At 44.6% G+C, this 20711-nt stretch overlaps 2 protein-coding genes across 5 annotated transcripts in view; both read left to right on the top strand.

Annotated features, from left to right (window-relative positions):
* Window positions 1-20711, top strand: part of REG4 (regenerating family member 4) — a 125233-nt gene that overhangs the window by 30966 nt on the left and 73556 nt on the right. The window lies entirely within an intron of this gene.
* NOTCH2 (notch receptor 2) overlaps window positions 2324-20711 on the top strand; it is an 87356-nt gene continuing 68968 nt past the window's right edge. For 2 of the 4 annotated variants that reach the window (XR_009964324.1, XM_062616215.1), the window contains exons 1-2: window positions 2324-2554; window positions 12452-12533. Coding sequence is in view for 3 of the 4 variants with exons in the window: in XM_062616215.1 (XP_062472199.1) it covers window positions 2473-2554; window positions 12452-12533 (164 nt within the window). In the remaining variant the exon portion in view is untranslated. The remainder of the gene's footprint in view (window positions 2555-12451; window positions 12534-20711) is intronic. The other 2 variants (XM_062616216.1, XM_062616214.1) reach the window with 2 other exon arrangements.

The raw sequence follows: 20711 nt of genomic DNA, 5'->3' as shown, positions 1-20711 counted from the left end.
GAGATCAAAATGAGTATGCTACTGCTCTGCCGAGCAGGCAACCAAGATCATTGCAGGGTCAGACTCCTACCATGAGAGGGCTTGATCTCCCTGCCTTTGTCAGCCAAAGTGCCAGGATTTTGCTAATTGCTGGGGCTGTTGAACTAGCAATGCTGTGGATATGGAGTCTGTTCAGCTCTCCTAATCCCTCAACTGGCATCGCTTCCAGTGCCAGAGTGCACCCAGCCCTCTGCCAGACATCAGCACCCTGTCCACCTCCCCCTGCCACTCCAGGCAGCCAGGGCTCGCTTCCTGCCCCTGGGCAAGACACTCTGTAGGTAAATGGGGCAAGGCATAGTGGAAACCAGATGGAAACTATGGAAAACCTTGCCAGAGCCCTCCAGTTCCAGCACTGGCTGCTGGCCATCTCTTGGTGGGAAACTGTAGGGCTAGAGGGTCACTTCTGCTGGCAGGTGGCCTGCGTGTGATCACCTTTGCTTGTTTCTGTACAGTGGTGTTAATGGGACTGTAATGAGGTGCATAAGATGAAGCAACACTGAAACATATTTTTAACTCCTCTGAAAACAGCTTATTTCTTAATGACAAACCCGTGGGAATGATGGGGAGCTAACCGAGGAGCTTAGGCATGGAGAAGTGCCCCTGTCCCCTTTCCAGTCTGCCCTGCACATTCCCTCCTGGCATAGGTAACCCGCCTGGCCAGAGCAAGCTGGCCTGGCCTTCCCAGCTGCAAAATCTGCTTTGCCAGCCCAGGTCCAGCCTCAGCCAGCCTCTGTCACACAGAGGGCCTGCTGGTGTCTGCTCTCATGTCTTTTTTCTTGACAGCCGCTGCGGGATGCTTTTCTTCTTGAGCAGCTGAGCCCATGTGCACCCACAAGAGCAGGGTCCAGATGAAGAGGTGGGAGCAATCAGCAGGTTCTCACAGGTTACTGCAGGAGCAAGGTGATACCTTCCCTCATTCGGGCTGGATTCCCCTGATGACCTTCATGTGTCAGGTGGAGCTGGTTGGCCTCATGGCAGCTTCCAAGAGCTGCACTGGGGACCTCAGAGACTGTTGCTATGCCAGGGGTCAGTAACTTGTGCTCAGCTAAAGCAAAACACAGGTAGTAGAGGACCAGCCTCTTCAAGGGCAGGGACAATAAGTAATGTTCAGCACCGACGGGAGCTGGAAATGGTAGCTTTTGGTGAAACAACAGAATTCATCCTGAATTAGCTTCATTTAGGAGAGCACCCCCAAGTTCTCCTTGTTCCAGTCACATTCCTGCTTGTCCCTCAACTCCCAGCTGGGATTCATGATCATTTTAACTCAAGGTTTGGTCACCACTACCCACTATTTCATATGCGGAAAGCTTTGGGCATGTTGGGGGTCTGGCCTTCACTTCAGCAGGTGAGGAGCTGCAGGGAAGGAGGTGTGCCAAGAGCAGTGCCATGGGATGGCCATGTGGCTGTGAGGCATCAGTCTGCCCACAAGTGGCTGTAGGAGCAGCAATGGGAACTTCTGGCAGCTGTGCAGGATGCCAAGGGATTTATCGCTCAGGTTGCATTGGCATACCAGTAAAAAATCATGGTGATGGTAGGGCACTGACCATCCATCTCCCTGCTTGCGAGGAGCTCTGGGATCTGGTGAACTACAGGGGGAAAACAGTGAGGTTTATTCATTGCCTCCTCCCTACCCCAAACCCAGCACAATCCTGCCTTCACGAGCCAGTCTGCCATGTCAGCACCGCACACAAAGGGCTCTTAGTCCGCAGGGAGCCGAAGCCACGGCAGAAGGATTTTTAACGCTTTAAATGATGGCTGAGGACAAGGAGGAATCTTGAGGTTGAATTCAGCTGCTGCCCTTCCAAGACCTCTTCCGTGGGAACCCGTGTGTGGTCCTGGGCTCCGGCAGCATGGGGCCGAGAGGTGGGGTGGCAAGCTCCCACACCGCTTCCCACGGGGCGAGACTCCCCCTGCCGATGCTGTTGTGGGGCTTCCCTTCCCACCGGTACTTGCCCTTAGGCAACGCTGGGGCCTGCACCCCAGCCTGAACACAGGGCGGGCAGCGCCCCGGCAGCACCTCAGGCGGAGCACTCCGCTGTCCTCCCCGTGAGCACCCGCTGCCGCTATCGCCACCCTACAGGGGCGACACATATTGCCCTTGCCCGCCATCTCCTGTCCCCGCTGCCCTCAGTCCCCCAGCCCCAGTGTCCTCCATCCCCCTCCCCAGTGCTCCTCGTCCCGGTGCCCTTCCTCCCCCGTCCCAGACCCTCACAGCCGCAGCCCCCTCCCGCTCCTGGCCCGGCCCCGCCCCGCGTTCCGGGGTCGGGCGCCCCCTGGCGGCAGTCGGTTGGAGCGGGGCGCGGCGCGGCGCGGCGGAGGAAGCGGGGGATGTGTGCCTGAGCCGTGTCCCTCCGCGCGGGCAGCCGTCGGCGCCATCGGTGGCTGCGTAGATCCTTCCGCGCCGTGCCAGTGGCGGCGTGAGCGGCAGTGGCCATGGCCCGGGGAGTGGGGCCAGCGCTCGTCCCTTTCCTCGGCCTGGTGCTGGCCGTGCTCAGCCGCGCCGAAACAGCGTCCGGTGAGTGACGGGGCGGCGGCGAGCGGCTGTGGGGGCCTATGGGGCTGAGGCGGTGCGCGGGAGGCTGAGGGGCTGCCCGGAGCCTCCAGCTGCCCGGCCCGCTGCCGCGGGGAGACCGGCGCCCCCTCCAGCGAGGCCAGGCCGGCTTCGGTGCCCCCTTCCTCGTGCCGCGAAGGGGGTGCGGGTCCGCCGCAGGGTGTCATCGTGGGGGGTGGCCCCGCAGGGCCGCCGCCGCTTCCTGAGGAGTGGTGACCCCCGAGCCGCGCCGCGGACCCGGGCAGGGATTTGTGCGGGTCTGCCCGCGAAGCCGCAGCTCGGGGGGGCTCTGCAGCTCCGTGCGGGGCAGCGGGGGCCGCTCTCCCGTGGGAGCTCACGCGTAACGGAACGCTGAGGCGAAGTCAGTCGTCCCTCGCCGCAGTGCGTGGCAGTGATAGATGTGCTCTCGCAAAAGTGGCTCGAGTGCTTGAGGGGTTTGGTTTCAAAATACGAGGGAAATGGTTTACTGCTTTCCGTCTCTCTGAATACCCATGCGTCGTGTTCGTTCCAGCCTCTTTGTTGAGGACATACCTGCACACACAGAAGGAATTTCTACATAATCTGCTTTAACTATTAATCGGTCCAGGCGTGAAGCCGTGTGTGCACCTCTGAGGAAATTGCTGCTTTTTGTCACTGTTCTCTGTTGCGTGTTGGCATTCGCAGTATGTTTTACAACCAGGCTGGAGAACATGGTCCACAGCCTTCACTATTGGGTTCTAGTGGATTTCATGCCTCTCCCAACAGCCCTGCTCCTAAAGCATTCGCAACATTAAAGCTCTCGAGCACCAGCAGTCGTTGATTATTGTAGAATGGTTTGGGTTGGAAGGGACCTCGAAGCTCATCGAGTTCCAAGCCCCTGCCATGGGCAGGGGTGCCTTTCACCAGACCAGGCTGCTCAAGCCCCATCCAACCTGGATTGCTTGCGTGACTTATCATTCTTTCTTCCTTTTTCCTGCCGAGAGGCTGGGTTGCACTTCAGATGACTTGTGAAGAGTGCAGCAATGGGAGAAAGTGGTAGTGGAAGTTGTTTAGTGTGTGACTGAGCGAGACACTGATAATTTCAGCAATTTTACTCTTTGTTATGGTTAGGAGTAGAAACTGCTGCCTGCAGTTTTGACCACTACTGCTGTTTTGGATATAGCGTGAATCAGTCTATCTGTTTTGGCTTTGAAATGGTCAGTATTTGTCTCCCAGGAGAAATAATGTTGCTTTTTTCTTTTTATTTGCTGTAACCCCCTCTGAAATCTGACTGACTTGGTTTTGCTAATGTGTTGCAAGAAGATGGTTGACGTTAAAAAAAAACCCACCCAAAACAGCTATTCCCTGAGTGTCTTTTGGTCAGGTTTGCTCAAAAGGGACTGAGAAGATAAAAGATCTTTCAAGGGTAGATGCCTTAAAAGTTCAGAAATATGCTTTCTTGGTAGGGTAGGGGTGTGGTGCATAGTGGGATTGTTATTTCTGGAAACAGCTTACACAGTCCAGTAAGACAACAAAATACCATTTTTTTGCAAAGGCTAAATGTCATGTCCACTTAGTTAACCTGTACTTTCATACCAGCGTCTTATCAGCTTAATATTAGCCCTGCCATCTCCTTCTGTGACAGGGTTGAGAGGAGAAGTAACTGTTGTATCACTTGTCAGATTGACTGGGTAGGGATACCTACCTGGTCAGGGTCCTCCCATGCTGCAGAAGGTTTTGGCATTGTGGGTGAAACCTCTTCCCAGTTCTAAACAAAGGCTGGTTGGGTGAAGTTTCTTCCCAGTACTAAACAAAGGCTGGTTGTCAAGAGATGACAAATCTAGACTGAAAGTGACTCTGGTTGGTCGTGAGATACTGACCTGCCTCTGGTTCTTGGGAGTGGGAGCTGTGGCTTCAGTTAATGGGAAAGGTGAAGTCACCGAAAGGGTATTTTTCAGGTGCATATTCAACTGTCTTGATGCTCTTGTGCAAGAGAGGGCAGGTACCTGATGTCAGCCTTCTTGGTCAATAAATAGGAGGCTCCTGGATGCACTAAGCGCTATGGTTTGGACTACTCAACTCTGCCTCATCATGCAAGCCCAATGGTGTAGCAACTTGCTTTTCCAGTTGAGCCGTTTAGTTTTGCACAAGGCTGCAGTTGAAGGTGTAGTAAGCTGGGGTGGGGCAGCAACACCTGCGCTTTTGGTGTGGATACTCCTGATAATTGCTGTGAACATTTGCTCCTCTTCTCATCAGATAGCAGCGTGGAAAGCAGGAATCCTGGCTAGTAAAGCCCACCCTAATTACCTGCTGTCATGATTAACACTCGGGTTTTGCTAAGCCCAGCTTTGCCGGGCTGCCGTTGACTATCAGCCTGTATTTCTAGCAGATTCCAGTGCATTTTTAATCTAGAGCAGCACAAAGGTAGTGTGCTGATGTGGACTGCAGTGTGAGATCTTTAGTATTCAAAAAGTGAAACTTTTGAGGACTTTGGGTAAAGCTGACAGTGCTGGTTTGCTTGATATGGATTTGCTTAAGGAAGATCAAGTTTTACTTGATCTTTTGAAGGCTTTACTGCCTGTCAAATTTGTTCTTATCAAAGATGCTGATTTAGACTTTCTGAAGAGTGTGATGAGAATCTGACTCGCATCACTTCCTGCAGGGCATCACTTAGATTAGAAATACGTGAAGATCCTCTTGCTGATGTTCTCAGGACTTGAATCCTTGGGAAAAGAGAACTCGTGCCTCTGGTGGCATTTGGCATTTGAATCTCTTACAGTGGGTGGGTTTGGGTTTTGTCAGCTTCTACAGCTGTTTCCCTTCCTCCCTTTTTTTAAGGTGTCTTGCTGCTGTTGCAATAGGTGGGTAATTCTCTTTAGTATGCTCTGGTCCTGTTTGTCTTCTTCCATTTTCAAAAGTGGTCCCTGTGCTGTCAGAGGGATCTGGTAGCTGGGGCTTGAATGTGGGACAATGAGTAGGTGAAAAGCAGCAGCGGAGCTCTGGCAGCCTGTGTCTTCCGGGCTTGGGAGTCTTACTTAACAGCAAAAGCAGAGTCACAATTTGTAACTCCAGATGTAACATCGTTTCCTTTAAGTTTGTAATCTTGGCTAATGGTTGTGGAGGAGTGATGCAGTGATTAAGCCTCATCCTTCTTCTGGAACGTATAAAGGGAGATGTCATCCATATTGGGGGAAAAAAAGGGCTTCCCTAAGCATCTGTGCTTAAAAAGTCCTTTTGTGGTTATTGTCTTAGTTTCTATGAATTCTGTCTGAAATTATCTTGCCAACACAAGTCAAGAGCTGTCAGTGCTTATATCGTTCTAAACACAGTCATCTGAGAGCTGCAGAAATAATTGTTCGTTCTGTTTAGAAAATAGTCTGTTCCTAGGGCACAAGTCCTTTTTTTAGCCTGCTATGAGGATGAGAAAAGAGCTTTGTATCTCAAAATGGCACGACGTCTGCTGTTTGTTCCATGCAGCAAGTCTTCATCTTGTTCCTCTGACCTCCCCCTGGATGGCTGTGGAAGCACTGCACAGCACAAGGAACGGGCTGGCGTTTCTGCACAGCAATTGCTTAGTGCTCAGATTAATAAAGATTTAGTGCTGGAGAATGACGGAAGGCTTGGGAGAAGACGCGAGCATGGCTCCCGTCTGCCAGATTGCCATGGAAACACCAATACCTCTTTGGCTCTTTAATTGCCTTCCCTACATTTTTTGTGTTGAAAACTTTTTTTTTTTTTTTTCCTTAACTAAATACTTTATGTGGCTGTTCTGGATTTCAGGGTTTTGGCTTTGTTGGGAGAACTGAAAATAGGAGAAGGCGGGAAACAGTAGTTGTGTAAGGAAATGGAGAATATGGTGACTGACACTTTGGAATTCTGTTACAAGTTCAGTGGGAATTCAATATATATTATAACTTGTGCTTTTATCAGCAGTTTTTCAACAGGAACAGTGTCATGTGAACTGTATCTGCATCTGATACAAATAACTGTCCTCCTGCAGCTTCCTGGGCCTAAGACCCTGATGACAGAAGGGCTTCAACTGTACCTCTGAATTTGCACAGCAGTTCCTAGCTCTGTTCTTAGGAGGCCTTAGTTTTTGCTCATTCCTGGGTGTTTGGGGGAGAGATTAGAAACATGACTGGGGAGCATGCAGTTTGTGTATCTCAACTTAATGCAGTCACATTTGTCATTGCTATTCTCAAATTCAGAAAAACTTGGTGAATTTCTAAAGCAAAGTTTCTCCTTCTTACAAACTTGTTCTTCTGAAATCCACTCTTTTTTATGCTGGTCTAGAGAAATCAGCATAGGAAACCAGTTTAGATATTGGGGTTTTCTCTCCCAGAAGGTACAGGATGTTGGCTGACTGCCTTCACGCTCCTCTGAGCTCTGCTTAGCTTCTCAGTTGATAAGTTTTGCACTATCCAATTGATTTCAGGCTTTTGTGTGTAAAAACAGTGGAGATATTTTAATAATCTGATTAAAGCATTTTTACCTTTTGGACTATTTTCATGCCTTGTCTACAAGCTTTGTCCTTAACTACTGCTGTCTGAAGGGCAAACTGGTCAGCTTGTTTAAATTCCACAAATGTTAATGTTTTCTAAATATGAGCTGAATGTAAGGCAATATAATTTTTTTCAATGTAAGGATTTATATTCGTTTGCTTCCTCAACCCACTGTGTGACTGCCATGGGGTGATCTGTTCTTCAGAAAAAAAAGAAAAAGCTATTTTCATATTTCAGCTAGCACTTATTTACTAGTGGGTTCTTCCCTGGTACATAATCTCACTGGAACCATAATCTGTTGAGGTTAGTGAATAGCGTAATTAGTCCTTTGTGGTTTCCTTCCAAATTTGGTTATCTTCTCTCCATATGTGCAGTGCTTCTTATTCCTTACCACCTTTTTCAGCAGCTGTTTGTGTGCTGTGAGGTGCTGCTGCGGAGGGATTTTGTCCCTTTCTGCATGTTGAGGACCTGCTGTTCTTCCTTCAGGATTACACCACATGTTTCAGCATTTTCTCTTAGCTGCTTTTTTCATGCTCTGTTTTTCCTGAAGGGAATCAGAAGCTGTTTTTCACTCCCTTGGAATTTGAGACCCCTTGATTTGTAATGTAGCATGGGGTTTCTGACCATGCTGATGATTGTCCTCTTCAGAGCTGATCCACCTTTGGCAAGCAGCCTGAGCTTGTGCAAGGATTCCCCATGCATCCTGTGTTGCTTCTGTTTGAGGGCTTTGAATCTTTTTTCCTCCTTTCTCTTCATGTAGAATGGGTAACACAGTTGAGATGACAGGCTGTTTCTCATTAATGTCAGTCAAGACAGAAAATCCACTGACTACTAGGTTATTGAAACCTATTTTGTCCTTTAGTTTTCTTTCTAGTCTTTAAGATATCTTGAGCCTGACTTTTCTTCTATGTTCAGGAAGGTTGTTTTCCACCCTTTCCCACAAGAAAGCTTTTTAAGCTATGGAGACATTTCAGCCAATGTGATAGAGGTCTGTGTTCTTGAAAGATACTGAGTTTTTATGGACTTAATGGAAAATTCATGGACAGAAAGATGAGAGAGAGACCCATATAGTGTCCTCCCAAGGAGAAAGCTGCATCAACAGCTCAGCAGTGTTCTCTGCCAGTCTATTACTCTTCCCTTATATAAAGTAAAACTTTTGGTCAGGCCCTGTAGCTTCTTAGATGCAGGATAATCAACCACAAAGCAACAGGAAATCAGCTTTGTAACGTCTCTTCCTCAGACCATTAATTGTTTTGGTATTCTGCATTTTTATTTCTGCTTGCCTTTTTCTGAACTTGTGAGTGAGGAGTTTATTGGAATTACTTTCCTTTTAGCATTTATAACAAAGCCCTTTCAGATTTTCTCTGGTTATGGCTTTGTTTCCCTGTAGCAGCCTTCTCCCTGAAAAGCTGAAGTCTCACACATCTTCTAATCTTAATCCTTCACTATTTCTTTTAATTTTCTAGCCTAGAAAGTATCTGAATATAGAGTGGGTAGGTGAAGTATAGAAACCAAATCACAGCTTCCCCATCATCTTGGCATTCTAAAGAACAATGGTGCAGGAGCACAACTTTTCCTCTTAGATTTGCTTTAACTGTCTCCTAGCCAAAACAACAGTGAAATTGTACTCCAGTTAAGCATGAGCTTTGGATTTGGATGTTGAGAATCGCAGCAGCTCCTATAGCGTTTCTGTGAGTAATACTTTCTGCTTGTGTTCATTTTACAGCAGTGGCTACTTGTTTTCCCCTCTGGCTTTGGGAAATAGTCCTGGTAGGCTAGTTAAACATCAGGTTAGTATTTGTTTCTAAATGAAGGCATGTGCAAGGATTTGTATAAATGATAGGCTAGGTAGTATAGCTAAAAACATTAATCTCACGTGCACTTAAAGCCCTCATCCAGGAAGTTTTTCAAACTTGGCTACAACATATGCTAGAAACTGGGGCCACCACCTTCCATAAGTGGTGGCCTGCACACTTTAGTAGAAGTCTGCCTTTTGATAATTGTGAGGAGTTTCCTAGTATTCCCATATTCAGCCCAAAGGGACTGACTGCACATGAAAAAGCTGTGGGATTTCCCCTTGAAGACCTGCTGGCATACTGGAGCGAGCCCTTCACTGTGCCAGAGTGCGAGGACTTGATACATCGCTGTTCATGCTTGTCGTGGGCTAACCCAGCTTCTGATAGTCTTGGTAATTTTGGCAAGCTAGAACAAGTCCAGAAAACAACAAATAATTCCTTATGGCTGGTTTTTAAAACACAGAAGAAAACTGTTGAAAGCAGCCTGTAACTCAAAGCCTTGACAGTGTGCTGATGCTATCTATCTATATATGGCTTATAGAAAAGTGGCCTTATCTTTTCAAGACAAGGCTGTGTTCTCTCATGCTGTGCACACCAAAGTGTTTCCAGTTAACATAATGGGTGTAAGGAGACATTTTTAATGGTGGCTGAGGTAGAAGTTAAAGTTTCTGATACTATTAACTCCTGAGCACAACATGGTAGGATAGCAGAAAAGTAGCTTTTGAAGTAATTCATGTTGAAATGCTTCAGTTTTGTATGCATTATGAAATTCTTAAAGATATCGTGAAATACCGGAAGACAGTGCTTTGTGCACAGAAATGCTAATTTTACTGTGAGAACTGTAGTCTTCAGTCTCCCTTGTGATTTCTTTTTTTAAAGAGAAGCAGTCATGTTACTTTTTAATACTCATTTTAATATAAAATATGGTTACATTTACATGCACTTCAACTTTCGTTGCTTTTCAATGTATTTCTGTTCGGCCTGTTTTAGTCTTAAGCTGAAAGAGTACAAGAGTAATTTTGCTTTTGTTTTTTCCAGCTTCTTTCACTTGTAAATTACTATATACAAAGTATGTTTTTAGCTGCCCTCATTGCCCCATTCACCGTGTGCCTCTGTTAAAGAATTCTAAGGACTAGTAGTGGTTTAATGACCTGCTAAACAGCAGTTCAAGGCAGGAATAATTTGTCAAAAACCAGGAGAAAATTAATCATTACTTTGCTAAAGCCTCTCTACTCTCTCTGTGTTTGGCTTGTTGAGCTAAACAGGAATCACTGATTCGGATCCTTACTGTGACCCTGAAAGCCATCATCCTCTTGTTCCCCTCAATGCAGTTATGCTGCATGTTTTTGGCCAAATGCTAGTTAAGCTTTTACTGTGTGGGTTACAAAATCAACTGACTGCTCAGTTCTCACTGGGTACATGAGTACTTGAAGAGTTTACAAAATTGTGTTTGAAAGCATGGGCACAAAAGGAATAATCCCCTGAGTATTTGCTCCACTGGCTTGATTGGTGTGAAAAGAATGAGCATTCAAGGTAGTAAGATGAGAATGCGAAGTCTGCTTCCCTTTCTGGTCCTCTGAAGTGTGGTAAGGCTTGTTTTAACCTTCCTCTCTTTCCCTGGGGTACCATAGGAGGTAAGAGCAGTCTGAATCGTTACAGGTTCTTTTGCAGTTTCTCTTGAACACACTGTAACTCAACCGTGCTAACTGGAGTTAATCTCTGTTGTGAAAACAAGCTGCTGTAGTGTTAGACAGAAGCAGATGAAATTTGGAGTCGAAGTCTTGCAGATGCTGCCATTAAATGGGGTGAAAATTCAGACAGGTGCAAATCAGTGTGTGTTTGACTGCTGTGGGAGGGAATGCCATGCAAAATCTGTGTTAATATTTCTGTCGCTTGGTAACCCTGACCTCAGGGGTTATCTGAAAGGGGCTCAGAGTGGAATTTTGTTCATTTCCCGAGAGCTCTGCAGAAGCAGCTCCATCCAAGTGCCCCCTTTTCAGAAATCAAGTTAACAGAAACAGCTGTACTCATATTGTGGGAAATACTGATAATTTTCTTGGGCAACTGTGTTTAGTTTAACTGTATTCTGTGTAGGGATTGCAAGTGTGAAATGCTCCTATAGTACCTTATAGTGCACGTGACGTGTTTGCATGCTCCAGGGTTATTGAGAAATAACACTTCAAGCCCTGGATAGCAGTAACTGGAGTCTGTTCCAAGTGGTCTAATTGCTGGACTGAATTTGGGCTGGTTGCAGGGGAAAGCTTAGTGGAACTGATGAGTTAACTCTTTTGTTTCTGAGCCCTATTCCTTAGTCGCCAGTACATAAACTTTGGTGGTGGTTTGGACCATTTTCTTCCCTGATGCCCCTTGCTGAATTTGTATTGAAAATATAATACCTCTTGAGGAAAGGAAAGCTGTCCTTAAAAACCAAAAAGGCTATCTGCCCTTCAGCAGCTGGTACACAAGTAGGCAGTTTACATGGCTGGATGTCATTGATGCCTCTAGCTGCCTTTAAGACTGATTACGGGTCCTATTTCCATAATGGCTCAGAAGTGTGTGTGTTTGAGGGCCAGGAGACAGAACTGGAGGCTGGGAAGAGCTAGATTTCTCAATACATTTGTAAGTTTAGGATAGAGCCCAGATCTTCTGGTTCTGAGAGCTTTTATCCACTAGTTTGGTGTTATTCAAATGGCAGGCTGTGGTCTAGGACAGCTGGCTAAATTTTTGTGGTTCTAGAGTGCCTTCTGCTCCTGCAGCTTTTCCATAGTTATCACCCTTCTGCTCACTTCAGAAATAGCTGTGGTGTGCTCCTTCAGGTCCCCGTGAAGGGACGAACCACATGTCAAGAGCTGATGAGAAAGAGATCCCACCAGAGCTTCCAGTAGACTTGGATAAAAATTGACCAGCCTGAACTGTATCATACCTAATGCCTTTTTTAAAATGTATCACCAAAAATGTCAGTTTGAGCTACAGAGTATCTCCTCCTTAGAAATAACAAATTCTTTGCTGAAAGTCTTTAACATATCTGATGTTTTCACTTACTCCTAAATACAGTCTAGACTGAAATCAGAGTGCTACAACAGTAATGATGTTGCAGCAAATTCTGGATTGCTAGAAATGTACAGTAGGTGAGATTGTGAGGGACAGATGCTCCTGTTTCAGTGCCAAGTGTCCCTAAAGATGGTAGAAAAGAAGGAAAGATTTGAGACAAAATATTTTTAAAGAAGACTTAGGAGTAGTTGCCTCTTATTTTGGTGAAATTCGGTCTAGAATTTTGATCTGAAGGTAGTCATTGGTGACATTTAAGACAAAATACACAAGTGCTGATATGAATGTAGAAACTACTGCATGCTTTGCTTTGAAAATCTACCTAAAAGAAATTCTAAAAACATTTAGTTGCCTGATGAGCCAATCTGTATTTTATTCTTCTTTGAGTCTGGCTCTTGTGATGCTGCCAGAGATTAAATGAAACTCTGTGATAATGTCTTTGTTTCTGTTCCAGACATACAAAATTTTCTGCTATAAGATTTTAGTTCCTCAAAATATGCTAACGAAGCTTTGACTTAACATGTATGGCTACTGATTTGACTCTCATTTCCTTTCAGCTTTACAGTGTATGGATGATTCCAGGCCATGTGTTAATGAGGGAAAGTGCATTCCATATCAGAATGGTACAGGATATTGCAAGTAAGTTCGTTTACTACATCTACAGTAAATAGATTATTTTCTAAACCTTGTTTAGTTCATCAGTTTAAGTTGTGCCATTTTCTAGCATGCTAAATCCCTCTTAATGCCAACATTCTTTAAATATTAGTGAATTTTGTCCTGTTGATTTAGCTTGCCTAACACACAGCTCAGTTCATCACCCTTTCCTATACAGCCATCTTCCCTAGCCACAGCATTTAGATCTTTCTATTAATGTGTTACGTAAAACTGAATATACTTAAATTGCACCTGTGGCACACAAAGGGGAAATCATAATCGAATCTGAAGTTCTTCTCAGTTTCAAATCGATACCTGATGTGCAGAAAGGCCATATAAAGGCAAATATGTAACTTGTTATTCCCTGTTGGGTTTTTTAATTCAAATTTTCAACTATTACTGCTTCCTGGTCTTTCCCTTTCCCTGTCTTTATACTGTTGTCAACAGAAACAAGCTGCCTTTCTGAAAAGAAAGCTGGAACTTTTCCTGCTTTTCACCTATATTTTGAGACTGAAACAAGAAATGGTGTGATGTTAGTAGCCTTTTTGACATATACTTAAGCATGTTAGTCTGGAGCCAAAGAATATGGGTCACAATGGAGATAGTAAACAAGACAGTTATTGATGTTGCTGCTGCTTGTGCCTTCTTGGGGATGTGTTCTCTGACTTGCACATTCCTCTTAAACATGTTTTAGATTGCTTTAAAAAAAAAAAAAATAGTTGGTTCAGTACTTGTAGTTCAGTCCAGATCTTGACTCATTTCCCTTATCACAGTCTCAGCTTTGACCACACTTATATTTTTTAAGCATACAGAGTTATTTGTAATTCTAATGTTGCCTTCTTCCTTTTTGTGCAAAGACTTCTTGCAGGTCTTAAGCCGACTCCTCCTTCAAGTAACAGCTCAGTCCCTTTGCAGGTGCCAGAGTAATTGGAAAGGCTAATAGAGGCCTCTATACAGAGATTGGTCTGTGTCTGTTTTCTAGTTCTGGCTCAAGAACACATTTTTTTTGCAGAAAGGAAGGTAAAAATTGCAAAAAAAAAAACCCCTCAGTTGTGGAGACTCTGCCTTTAGCAGGCTGATTCTTAGCATCCTGTTTTGAACTTTTTTTTTTTTTCCTTTCTTGCACTATGAGGAACTCTGAATAGGGGAACTTTTTATCTAGTGTAGTAATCTAAATGACTTTCTGAATTTTTGATGGCTTTAAGAGCAGAAATGTTTTGTTCAGTAAACTGAGCTTATTACTAAAGGAAGTGCCTTGGCTTCTAGCTCTGGAGGATCACTCACTGATTAGCTAAATCTCCACCCCTTCCACTTTTCTCAAGTTATCTGCAGTACTTCCTCTGCTGGGCAATAAGTTGTTATAATAGGTTCTCTTCCTCTTTCTGTACCTCCTCTGGGCCAAGTTGTTTGTTGTAGTGTGTGGTCAGTCCATCTAGCTGATCTTGCTGTCTGTAAGAAACAGGTGAACAGCTGAGGGAGAGCCTGCATCAGATATAATAAGATGTGATGCACAAAACATGAGTAACATAAGCACCAATAAGCAAAGCATCTAGTCTAGCTATTTGGCAAAGCAGCAAGTGATAGCTTAGCTTTGAAACAGCTTTCTTTGTCAGAAAATCATGTAGCATCTACTCCAGTGAAAGAGAGATCTTTATTATGGTGCATCTGGCCCCTGTTATAGAACGGTGATTGTGACCTTTGTAAGGAAGTTGGAGTTGGATCTTTATCAGACTGCTCTTTTAAGCACCCTTTAAGTAGCTCCGTTCCCCTGGTGACGCTGCTGGTCCATGGCTGTAATTTTGTGCACTGCTTGATAGAATCACTGACCTTCTTTGACCTTGATTTTATATTTGGAAATTACACATTCCTGTGTTTGAGCCTTCCAAGGTCAGAATTTTTGTTTGAGATCTTTGTGCGCCCATTCAGTGACCAGCATGGTGAGGACATACAGCCATATTCCTTGGAATAAGGTCTATCTGCAGCAGTAATACAGAGGACTCATTCTTCCAATCTTTCTGGGTCCTGCTTTGACAAAAGGCAGTTTCAGTTTGGGGTTTGGCTTTGTGTTGCGCTATGGTGGTGGCTTGTTGTTGTTATGTGTATGTCCCCCCCCACCCCCCCAGCATCTCTAGCCAGTATGTTGTACATTGAGGTGTTAAGCATGGAGGAGTCTTCTTGCATGCTCTCATATCCAGCAGAGAAGCAGGGTAGCAGTTGCTTGTTGCTTAATGCTAATTGTGAGCATCACAGGAAAACCCTTTCTTATCTCCCTGTTGCTGGATGACTAGGAAAGTAGTAGCTTATAGAGTCTGCTCTATAAGTCACTGCTAACTTAGGGTAATTCTGCAGTCACAGGCAGGCTAGGAAGGCATGGATAGAATCAGAGATTCTATGGTTTAGGGTTGGAAAGGACCTTAAGATCATCTAGTTCCAACCTCCTGCCCTGGGCAGGGACACCTCACACTGTGCCGTGTCCAGCCTGGCTTTGACCGCTGCCAGGGATACAGCATTTACCACTTGTTTGGGCAACCTGTTCCAGTGCCTCACCACCGTTACAGTAAAGAACTTCTTCCTTATACCTAACCTGAACTTCCCCTATTTAAGTGTAAACCCATTACCCCTTGTCCTATCGCTACAGTTCCTGATGAAGAGTCCCTCCCCAGCATCCTTGTAGACCCCCTTCAGGTACTGGAAGGCTGCTATGGTGTTTTAAGAACAGGTATAGCATAGATTTTAGCAACACTGCTCACTGTTTTCTGAGTGCAAGAGTCTGCTGCAGATGGGTGCAGGATTCTCTCTGTGTTTGATGTGGGGCAGCAGGGCCCTGAAGCAGAGGGTTTCCCTATGTTTGGCAGCTGTGGCACCCCCCAGCTTCCCTCCAGTGCCCCAGTAACAGGGAACAGAAGCAAAACTGCCAGGGAAACAAGCAGAAGTGAGAAGGAAGGGAGTTTGGGGTAGGGGTGCTCCAAGATTTAGGGAGGAAACTGGGCTTTGCTACTTCTTGTGCTTTGCAGGCTTTAAAGATTGGATTTTTGACCTTAGCATTGTTGCATATTGTTTTTCCATAAGGGATATCAGTACCTCTATATGAACCAAAGTACTACTTTAACACCAGTGTCTTTTGTCTGGTCCTGATGATAAAAATAAAAAGGACTGGCAACCATGGCCTGTTTGCAGTTCCTGGTCAGATGAGACTGAAGTAGGCTGATGCCAAAAGGACAGTCTCCTTCAGCACATCCTTTCATGCCCAAAGCTGTCATGGTTTGTGCAGCTGTGTGTTTGCTTCTGTGCCTCTTCAGTCAGCAACATTGTTATGACCATGTGCAGAAATCTCTGCACAATTTACATTGTATGATACAGTTTTTACCTCTTATCTGCAGGGTGGCAACAAGAGGACCACAAAACATGCTAAACTCCAAGCAGTAACATCTTGGCAGTAAGGGGCTTCTTTCCCAATTTTAACCCCCTGTACCTCCAACCCCTTTGCCAGGTTTTTGACCTAACTTTCTAGCTGGATCTTTATAAATTAATTTTAACTTGGGTTTAAGAAGACTTCTGTGGCTGAAGGCAGGATCTTAGACTGCAGAACTGCTTCTGAGTCTGCAGGCAAGCATCTTCTCAGGATCTGTCCTGAGACTAATCACTCTTAGACCAGTCGATGGGGAATACCCATAGGAGACCTTATAGCAGGATGAGGCCTGAGAGTTTTCCAGAAGAAGCTAAATGCACAAGTTGTCCCTTTCTGAGAATGGGCTGCCCTTTCCCGTTTCCTTCTGTCTCCTTTCAGAGTTAAAGGAGACCCTTGAGATGAGGGCAGAGGCGAAAGGGGAGAGTACATACACGTTTAGCTTCAAATCTGGGAACAGAGTGGTGATCTGAGTTACTCAGTTAAAATTTTCTGTTGTGCAGACCAAAAAGCTCTTCAGAGATCTGATGGTCAGAAAAAGCTGTACCGAACCTTCCCTGTTGAGACTTGGATAAGGGTACTGTGGGATGTTACGTTGTAGACGCACTTTCTGTAGACTAGAAACAATAGCTGTGTACTGCTTTAAACGCAGAACAGAGAGGCCGTCCCGTCCCATAGTTTGCATTCAAAGTATGACGCATAAATGGGAGCCTTGAGACATGGGAAGGAGCGTTTGTAAAACTAACCAGAGAATCCTGTTCTCCCTCCTGAGAGGAGGTGTAGGTGTGGGAGTCAGAACCCGGGAGCCAGAGGGAAGTCTGGTTAAAATCTGTAGCAAAATAACTGAGACCCTTCTCACGTTAGTCATCAGACTGCATTTTTCCCCCCACTCCATTGAAGCATCTTCCAATCAAAGTGAAGGGAGTGTTGGGTTGAGAAGGGGGAGAAGCAAAACTACTAGGAAATTCTTCCCCTTGCTTTTTAAATTAAAACCATCTGCTTCCTTCTGTGCATCTCCAGATGATATCACTGGGCCTGAATAGGAAACTCCCATGAAAATCAAACATCTGGAAGACTGGTTAAAGCAGTCTATAAGGTGCATTTGGAGAGACTCTCCTATGAACGTGCCTAAGCAAATATAGCACAGCAGATGAGGAGGTTTTTCCAACAGACCAGGCATTTTCCAGAGGTTTTTTGAAAGCAAGAGAGACTCAAGTACTGGGAGGTAACTTCAGTGTACTTTTGTGGCAGAAGAGCCCAAAGTGAAGCTTTTGTGAGTCTTTTACTTTCACTTTGTAATGTTAGGTTGTTAGAGTGAATGCAGCTCTGTGGATTTGCCAGTGATTTGGAGACTTCAGCTTTGGATAAATACCTTTGTTTTGTTTTTGTCTCTTGTTTAGCTCGATGAGAGCCTGAGCTAAGGCAAATGCAGGCTGGAGACAAGGAGGAGGGGAAAAAAAAAAATATGGGCTGAGCTCAAAAGTATTTGTGCTGGAAAGTAGCCCAGAGAGAGTAAAGGAGAAGCTTTAATTAGAAGCAGCTGCATAGCTGATGCAGCCCACAGGACATTTTCCCATTTCAAACTCTCTAGCTTTCAGTGATCGTGATTTGAATTAAGTTGTATGTGAAATTTGTTCTTAAAAGATTAAATTCCTGTTGAAGTAGGTTAAGAGACCTCATGTGCTTCTAGAAAGTGCCAGAACAAACTTCATCTTCCTGTTGCTGTTTGAGCATTAGATGGAAAACTGAGGCAAACAGTGGCTTTTATTTGGAGAAGATTGGATTTCCTGTTCTGAGCATGTCATTTGGAGCTGACACAAGCTGCTACAATTTTAAGCTGCTCTGTAGACAAGTGGCTTTGTTTTTTTCTTTTTTTTTCCCTTCTCTTAAAGAAAACTTAAAAGAGTAGGTTGGGATGAGAGCAGAGCAGGGGTGGTGGGAAGCTGGAGTTGCTGTTGAGGATAATGATATCCTTTAAAGAAGTCTGGACGTAGACCCTGCTTTTTCAGTGTTTGCCTCATTTTTTTTAGAGACACAATGTGGTACCCAACATGAATCAGGGACAAATATTTGCAGTTTTGTCTACACCAACATTTAGAACTAAATTACTAGTATTTGTGCCTAGAAATGTTGATGACAGGAAACATGGTTGAAAATTTGGATTGTAGGTTTTTTTGTTCCTTAACATTCAGAAAGGATTGCACTGGATTGCTGGAGAGGAAAATGGCATAACTGTCTGACCAAGCACTTCTCCTGGAGGAAAACAAAATGGTGGATACCTGACTTACCATCTTTCAACATACAGTCATGTTCCCTCTGGCATATTCTGTAAGGCTTTGTCCTTCCCAATCTAAAGCTGAAAGAGCTTTTGCTGTTCCCTGCTGGAGTGCTCCCTCATGTTTTTCTGATTAGTCTCTGAAGATACCGGAACAAGCCTGGTCTTGGAGTGCTCTTCAACTTTGTACCAGAACATTTGTGTACAAAATGCTGGGCCATTTGTGGGTGATGGTTGTGAGTTTTGTCTTAGAGCTCATCTTTCCTTTTAAATCATACCAGCTATACTCTTAATCAGCATCTAGGCTATGTCCTTGCAGTTACCTAGGGGCAACAGTTAAATGTATCTCCCAGTATCCCTGAATGTTGCAGTGGGAGAGGAGTGTATTTGGTCGTTTATTTGCTTGTGGACAGCACATGAGATGTTCCTCTACACTTTCTAGTTTGCTTTACAGCCTTTCATGAAAAAGCACTTTAGGAATTATCTTTTATGTGTGTTTTGGTTTATTTTGTATTTGTTGGAGTGGTGGATGATGTTGGAAGACCACTTGTTTGTCTGAGGAGGTGCCCTTGGTGGGATTCTGTGGAGTTCTGATTTGTTGCTCGCAGTTTCATGATAGGGAGCTACAAGTGCATGGCCTGTGCCTGCTGCTGTTAGTCTGGGGAGCTTGGTGTAGTGCTGACACTGAAAGCAGCTGAGCTGCCCAAAGACCCCCATCACTCGTGGTGGTGAAACTAGAAGAAATACCTATTACAAAATCTTCTAAGCCTTCTGGGACTGAAGTTCAGTTTGACTCTGCGCATTCATCAGCTGCATATAGATGTCCAGAAACATGATTTAATTGTAGTTAGCCAGATGATCTCTGAGCAGAGCTAGCTAGTGCTCTGTGTGCAGGCTTGAATGCCGTGGGAGTTGAGCAGTTCTCCAGCTTCTGGCACAGCTGTTTTTGCTGGGTGCCAAATTTCTATGTGATCGAGCTCTGCAAAGCTATGCTGTAGCCTGCTGGTGTTTGGACTCATTTCTAAACCGTATCAAGGAGGGATTTTGGATGTTAAATGAAGCGTATAGAATTGCCATGGTTTAGGCCCAGAATACCCGAAGATTGACTCTTGTGTGATGTGGCAGCACCTCACACTGACAGCCTTCAGCTGTTACAATGAGGATGGCACAAAAGGTAGAGGACATTCTGAAAATGGTATTGTCTCAGGATTTGCTTTCTGTAACTTTATTAATCCTGCCTTGCCCTGGAAAAACTCTTTCATGTCTGTTCTTGGGTACGAAGTTGAAAGTATTAAGGTATGGTGAAAGGAGCCTAATTTGGGCGTGGGGAAAAGTAAATTACGGTATGCACATCTATTGTATAACTTTCCTGCTTTAGACATATGGCTAAAGCTAGTTAATAAATTTTAACATGAGAAAAAACAGTTGTGGTCATCTAGTAATGACCCCTTGCATAACTCGGATAATAATCTCTCTGAGTAGCTAGTGTTTGAACTAGTGTGCATACACTTTCTGAGACAGCCAATCCTGGTGTTCTTTTAAGCAAGCATGAGTGATGGAGAAATTCCACTGTGACCTTAAACACGTGGTTCCAGTTGTTTCTTTCTGCTGCTGAGAAACTGTGTATAGGTCTCTGTTTGAAGATAAAATTATTACCTTATTTCTATTTTGAATTTGTCTAGTTTGAGCTTCTGATGCTCAGTTCTATTATCCCTGTACCTTCTAGATTGGGAATTACGGTTAAATCTGAGTTTTTGTGGATACTTGGAGCTTTTGATTAACTGTCTTCTTCCCTTTTCCCTTTGATGAATAGACTGAAACACCTGAGCTTTTCATTGCATCAAGAGTTCTCTATTAATCATTACTGCTCACTTCTTTGAGTTCAGTAAAGCTCTTTCTTCTTAGAGAGCAGACACCAGAACTGATGTAATGGTTGTGCCAAGTGAAATACAAGATGTAGCATAATCTCACTTACCTCCTACCTGATATTTGCTGTTTGGCCAGGAATATTTTAGATGTACAAACTGTTATGCTAGGAATTCACATTCAGCTGACTGTTAGGAACCTCCAAAGCAAATCTGGCTTTCCCAGATCGGCCCCCTGTTTTGGGGACAACGCTATGTATGTTTTGTTTCTAGGTGTATGACTTCACCATGCTAAAGTGCACTTTATGTGCTGACTGCCTTGTTAAGCAGTTCATGTTACTACTTTGTATCAAGAACTTGTCTTCCCTCTTACCTATATGTTTGACCAGCATTGATGTTTTCTGTTTTTACTTATTGATGGAAGTGTTGAATAGCATAGGAACAAGGGCAGATCACTGTAGTAGTCTATTTAAAACCCAGCTTCACGATTGTTCTTTGATTTTTAAACTGAATTTTAAGGCATATCCAGTTAGGTGTGGGAGTTTGTGTGTTTTCCAATCTACCATACATTTTAAAGTGCATAAGTAAAAGGCAGTCTTTTTACCTTCTTGTCTGAA

Source organism: Pezoporus occidentalis, unplaced genomic scaffold, assembly GCF_034315485.1.
Source record: "Pezoporus occidentalis ecotype Australia unplaced genomic scaffold, CSIRO_AGI_Poc_V1 ctg189, whole genome shotgun sequence".
NCBI lineage: Eukaryota > Metazoa > Chordata > Aves > Psittaciformes > Psittacidae > Pezoporus > Pezoporus occidentalis.
Note: the sequence above shows the minus strand (reverse complement) of the source record. Positions and strands in the feature narration are given on the sequence as shown.